Below are 6476 nucleotides of genomic sequence, written 5' to 3'. Positions count from 1 at the left end.
CGGGCTGGGGATTTGAACCCATCACCTTAGGTGTACATGGCTGGCGCCCCAGCCGGTTGAGCTATAGGCGCTGAGCCCGATTTATATTTTCAAACCGCGTTCACCTAGGGTGCATTTTTTCTCTGCGCCTCCCAACCAAGTAAGGAAAAGCGAGCCAAAAGCCCGCCTCTAAATTCCCATTTCCTCGAAGACAAAACTGGGGCTCGGCCCTGTGAAGTAAGCGACGGCTGAAAGGCCTCTGCGACTGCCCAACACCACCTGCCCGGGGTCGCAATCTTCTTGACCATGAAAGCTGCAAGCAGACTAACAGTCCTTTGCAGGCGTAGGACTGCAAACGCCGGCCGTAGAACCGTCAAATCACAAGGTAAACCCAGACTCGCGGCTGCCTCCACCCCAGCGAACTGAGAGTCGACTGCTGCCGACGCCGCTACTGTAGTTACCTGGACGCCATGCACGATGTAAACCTTCTCCGCCTCGCTCAGCGCCACCGACGCCATGCTTCCGAGCCGCCCCGCCAGCAAACACGTCATCAGCCCGCGTAGCTGCCGCACCGACCGCCCCCACCCCACGTCTGTGCGTCATCAGCCAGCGCGGCGGCCGCTCCCGCAGCCGCGGCCGCTGCCACTGCCCGGAGCTCCATGGGCTTCTCCTGCGCGCCGCCCGGTGTCTGGCGGAGTCCAGCGAGCCGCGGCGCCTCGTGCCAGGGAGCCATCACAGCAGCCTGGGGCCGGGTCCCAGGTTGGGGGCTGCGGGAGGAGGCGGCGGCGGCGGCAGCAGGAGCCCCTTTGGGGGCCTGGGACTGGGGAACTGCCTCCGGCTTCACGGTCAGTTGGGAGGGAGAACTGGGGTGGCAGTGAAGAAGCTGGGGTGAGGCGAGTGGCACCGGCCGGCAGCTAGCAATGAGAGAGGTGGGGAGAGGCGTGCGGCGTACTTTGCTCAGAGCTGAGTTGAAGTAGCAGATCGTGAGAGAGGGAGAGAGTGTGTGTGTGAGAGAGAGAGGCGGAAGTCGTGATTGGCCAGTGGGGGGCTATTGCCCCCCCTCCACTTCCGTGGTCCGTAGGATTGTTGAAGAAAGGCGACGAAGCCCTCTTTAGGTCGTTCTCGGTAGAAAGGTCCCGGCTGGGAGTGGAGGGCACTTAAGTCACTAGGCATCCCCACCCCTCCACCCAGGAATATCTCTTGCTCTCTAGCTGGCTCGCTCCCACCCCCCACTTACTCCCCCAACCCCCGGCAGATTAAACGCTGATCCATTCATTACCTTGCAGGGTCCCCTTGCCTCGGTGGTCGCCAGTGTATTGTCCCAAAGGCAGTAAGTATCAGGGAGGTCTTAGAAACTGGCGCCGGCGAGGTATGCGGTGTCTGGGTTTCCTAGCGGGCACTGGAAGTCCCAGTTTGATGGGAATGGGAGCTATAGACAGCTACCTGAGGCTGGAGGCCAACCCGTGCAGTGGCCAAGTATGGCCCTTGAATATCCAGAGAGGATACTTGGTAGGTGAAGCTGGGGTCACCGAAGGAGCTCATGAATGCAGGGCAGACAGGGCAAGATACAAGTTATAAAAGAGTCTTGTGGATAAATGGGGGAAATTTAACCCAAATTGGTTGAAGCAAGAAGGGTGTCTGATGACTCTACTGATGTCCCATTTTTAAGGAACTTCTTTGTTCTCAAAAGTGAAAATAACCCTTGACAGCCAACCATCAAAAAATAGTTGATGTTTCTTAGACAATAGCTTCAAATACAATTTCACAGATAACTAATGGGAGACTACTATGGCCGGGTTTTGTGCTAGCTTTGAAATCCTAAGACAATACACACTTTATGCCCAGAGAAGCCTCCCAGGCAGAGCTGAAGGCTCCAGAGCCAACATAGCCACAGAACATGGTGGTTAGAGCTATGATAGGGACATTAGTGGGCACAGTGGGCCTGGGAGGAGGGTCTGAGAAGAGTACAGAGAGGAAGTGCCTGCCCACGTTTCTAAGCACTAAACTTCTGACCTCCAAAATAGATGATTCACTTTTTACTAGTCTGGACATTAGGTGTTTCTTAATGTTTCTGCAGAGTCCTCTACAGGTGCACCTAAAGGGAACACATCTTTTAGGGTTGGACTTTGTCCTCCAGGGAAACTCAGAGACATGAAGCTAGAAGAGTTTCTTTCCTAGAAGGCAGATTTGCCCCATCTGATGTGGTGCATAGATGATTTTGTGTGTGGTTGGACAGCTGGATTTTATGTGAAGAACTCTGTGTGAGAACAAGGAATTACTGATGTTAGAAATGATATTTTGTGCTAGAGATTGTTCGGAAAGAAAAGACCTTGGAGATAGCATTTTAATAGCTAGGGTATGTGGAAGGTGACAGAGGATTTATATTATAATATGGCAGCAGATTGACAGATCAGAAAAGACACAGGGAAAAAAGTCTGAGTTTGGATACTATGGAGTCATCTTTATATAAAAATCTTTTATTGTGCTTTTAAAAATATGGAATATTTGAGCTGTCCCCCTGACAATTGAAAAAAGGTTCCATGCTGGAGAAGGGTCAGCAATATTTACTAAATAATGTTATGAATAATGTCTGAAATATTAGACTAAGTAGATATGAGAGAGATAAACAGTAAAATGTTCCTTTTAAATTGTCTTCTAAAACAATGACACCTTCTCTAGTTAGTCTACTTAAATGCTGCCAGAGCATTTTTATCACCTTTGCTATGATAGTGCATTAGACATCTTTAAAACTCATAAATTCAGAGTTCTTTTTCAGTTTATTTTTCATTTTTATTTTATTTTTAGACAGAGCCTCAAGCTGTCCCCCTGGGTAGAGTGCTGTGGCATCATAGCTCACAGCAACCTCCAACTCCTGGGCTCAAGCGAGTCTCCAGCCTTCGCCTATCAAGTAGCTGGGACCATAGGCGCCCGCCACAACGCCCGGCTCTTTTTTTGGTTGCAGCTGTCATTGTTGTTTCGTGGGCCTGGGCTGGATTCGAACCTGCCACCTTAGGTGTATGTGGCTGGTGCCTTAGCCACTTTAGCCACAGGCACTGAGCCCTTTTTCAGTTTATTGGAGCAATTGAAAGAATGTATGATAGCCCGAAAAAAGAGCTCAAGGATGATGGCTCATGCCTATAATCCAACACTCTAGGAGGCCAAGATGGGAGAATCACTTGAGCTGAGACTAGCTTGAGCAAGAACAAGACCCCATCTCTACTAAAAAGGGAGAAAATTAGCTAGAGTATTGTGGCAGGCACCTGTTACTTGTGAGGACCCAGTTACTTATGAGGCTGAGGCAGGAGGATCACTTGAACCCGAGAGTTTGAGGTTGTTGTGAGCTAGAGTGATGCCACAGCACCCTAGTCTGGGCAACAGAGTGAGATTTCGTCTGAAAAAAAAAAAAAGAACAAAAAGTCATGGTGACATTATTCTAAAAACCAGCTTGTTTTTCTGTCACTATCAAATCATCTGGGGGGGGGGCCTCTATTTTGTAGGTCTGTCTATTCTAAAAGCCTATACTGTTAATTTTCTTTAACAGTTAATGCCACTACTTAGCATTGTTCTAAGCCAGCAGTTCTCAATCTGTGGGTCACGACCCACAGAAACTATGATAAAGGGCCACAGCATTAGGAAGGTTGAGAACCACTGTTCTGAGCACTTGATGAAGATTAACTTATTCAGTTCTCACAGCAGCCCTATGAAGCAAGCACTATACCCTATTTTATGGATTGGGAAACTAAGTCACAGAGAGGGTTAAACACCTTACCAAGGTTATAGGTCGGTCATATAACTAGTAAATAACAGAGCCAAGATTTGAGCCAGGCATTCTAGCTCTCAGGCCTGTACTACTAACCATCTCCTTATACAGTCTCCCCCTAGGCTCTAGTTCATTCACCAGAGTATTTGATAATGGAGACACTATAGTTAGAATTAATTCAAAAAGCAAGGAGTCATTTCAGGCATAAACTCACTGAATTCTTTTTCAGTGGTTCTCAACCTTTCTAATGTCACGACCCTGTAGTACAGTTTCTCATGTTGTGGTGACCCCAAACCATAAAATTATTTTTGTTGCTACTTCATAACTGTAATTTTGCTACTGTTATGAATCATAATGTAAATATCTGATATGCAGGATGTCTTTGAGCAACCCCTATAAAAGGTTCATTTGACCCCCAAAGGGGTCACAACCCACAGGTTGAGAACTGCTGTTCTAGAGGAATATGGAATGTGGTACTAATAGGAAGTCCCTGTGTTTGTTTCTCCACACCCTTTTAGATAAGGGAAAAGGTTGAACAGGGACAGAGTAGAGCTTAACTCCAAGTAGCTAAGGAGAGAGCCCTCAATAGCAAAGAAGCCTGTGGATCTGGTAGGAGGGTTGAGTAGGCATGCATAGAGACCAGATTCCTAGTGTATACCATACTCAAAAAAGACATCTAGAAACTCTTCAGACAATTAGTGTTTGCATAACCGCAAGTTCCTAGGGTTCTCATGGGCTTAAAGAGATAAGAAACCCAAAGCACAGCAACTGCCTTGGAGAAGTTTAGGATTTATTATAGCTGGGGAGCCCAAGACCTTGAACTAGTGCATGAACAAGACAATAAAGTAACTGCTCAATTGAGACATGTGGTAATTGGAAGAAAGGCCAGCCTATAATAAGGTACTAATTCTGGAGGCCGGGCATGAAGTGTGAGAGGTAAAGAGCTGCTGCTAGCCACTAGTGAGCAAAGATAATAACCTTCTAGGTAGAGTAAATCTGTCCCGCCTTGCCTTGGATAATTAAAGCAGTAAAAGCCAATTACAAAAGAGCTTTGGGGCAGTGCTGAGTCTTTGGTGGTGAAGTTACAGAGAGCTCTTAAAAGCCCAGCAGGAAACATTTTATTACCAGTCTTAAGCAGTCATGGTTAAGTTTTAGGCCTTTTCCTTTGCATTTTCACCATTAGTCCAACACCCTGGAAAAGTACCATGTGAGCTATAGATCTGTTTGCTTTAAACATTTTGCATTTCTCTTGCCTGCCCCTTGTCTTTAAGAATATTAAATACATGTAACCCACCATATTGGGATTACTGTAGAAAAAATGATAGTAATGCATGGATAAATTCCCAAGTAGAGGAAGAGTCTTAGGATCTTTGTGTGTGTTTCATTTTGAGAGCATGGCATGGTGCTTCCTATGTCTCATTAAGGCATGTATGAGAAAAAAGGGATCACGTGTCCTAATGACCAAATATGGAAGTATTTAAATGCATGCACCCACACACACTCTGATAGCCATAAAAAAGCCATAAAAAATAACAGAATCTGAAGCAGAAATGGAGGGGTGATATCTTAATATTGACCTGCAGAGGGAAAAAATGAAGCTCATACCATGCCGTTTCTAGTCCTTCCTGTTTTTGCACTTTTTTTTTTTTTTTTTTGAGACGGAGCCTCAAGCTGTCCTGCTGGATGGAGTGCCATGGCATCACGCTCACAGCAACCTCCAACTCCTGGGCTCAAGCGAGTCTCCTGTCTCAGCCTCCCAAGTAGCTGGGACCACAGGCGCCCGCCACAGGGCCCGGCCATTTTTTGGTTGCAGCCATCATTATTGTTTGGCGGGCCCGGGCTGGGGATTCAAACCCGCCACCTTAGGTGTATGTGGCTGGCGCCTTAGCCGCTTGAGCCACAGGCGCCGAGCCTGTTTTTTGCACTTTAAAAAAACATTTCCTTTCTTTAGAAGCAGATTTCCAGAGACAAATGGCCAGGTCGTTCCTGGCTGTCAGCTGTGAAAGCGAGAAGGCTATAGTTGAATGTCCTGAAGGCTATAGTTGAATGTCCTACCTAATCCGTAGTCATTCATCCCAATACACCTGAAATACTAGGAAAACGTCATCTTTTCATAGTCTTCTCCAAACCATAGCCTTCCTAGTATGTAGAGACTTAGCAGTTGAACTCTGGATTTTCTGTGCTATCAGAGACATGACTGTCTCCTATTTGGGGTCAATGGAGATGGAATGCCTTTGAATGAGATGGATTTCTTACCTTAGCAAGGTGAGCCTACTGGGGCAAGTAGCCATAGTCCTATTGCAATAAGTCTTGACTTTGATATGTGAAGTGCATGTTTCTAAACCAAAAAATAGTAGCAGAGAATCAAGTTGCAGAAAAACAGGTTGGTTAGGAAGATAACGATCTATGGGGGAGACTATGCAGCATCTAGTTCTAAGATTTGGGCTTTGCCATTAACGTGCTTTATGTCATTGAGCAAGTTCATTAGCCTAAGCCACATTTTACCCTAAAGGGAATATCTTGCCAGGTTGTAAAATTCAGAATAGATCCCAGATATGCAAACATTTAAGCATTGAAAATGCTTAAATGTTTAATGTTTAACTTGAGGTTTCTGAAGTTTCTGTCATTTACCACTTTGTAATATTTGATGCATTTTGATAGTGCTTTTTCCAGTCTGGAAAAAGTTTCATGAATGAACAAAAGAAATAGTAATTACATGACATACTTGACAGAAAAA

General features: G+C 46.1%; 2 protein-coding genes across 7 annotated transcripts in view; one reads left to right on the top strand and one right to left on the bottom strand.

Annotated features, from left to right (window-relative positions):
* The window catches only part of EXOSC7 (exosome component 7), a 34930-nt gene extending 34396 nt beyond the window's left edge, over positions 1 to 534 (bottom strand). For both annotated transcript variants that reach the window (XM_023515908.1, XM_003794511.2), the window contains exon 1: positions 441 to 534. In XM_023515908.1, the coding sequence (XP_023371676.1) occupies positions 441 to 530 (90 nt within the window). In that variant the 5' untranslated portion in view covers positions 531 to 534. The remainder of the gene's footprint in view (positions 1 to 440) is intronic.
* Positions 535 to 575: 41 nt separating this feature from the next.
* ZDHHC3 (zinc finger DHHC-type containing 3) overlaps positions 576 to 6476 on the top strand; it is a 58188-nt gene continuing 52287 nt past the window's right edge. For all 5 annotated transcript variants that reach the window (XM_023515905.1, XM_023515903.1, XM_023515904.1 and 2 more), the window contains exon 1: positions 576 to 824. The gene's annotated coding sequence lies outside the window, so the exon portion shown is untranslated. The remainder of the gene's footprint in view (positions 825 to 6476) is intronic.

The sequence above is a fragment of the Otolemur garnettii genome, unplaced genomic scaffold (genome assembly GCF_000181295.1).
Source record: "Otolemur garnettii isolate 467f Iridium unplaced genomic scaffold, OtoGar3 scaffold00082, whole genome shotgun sequence".
Lineage (NCBI taxonomy): Eukaryota > Metazoa > Chordata > Mammalia > Primates > Galagidae > Otolemur > Otolemur garnettii.
This window is presented reverse-complemented; position numbering and strand designations above follow the sequence as displayed.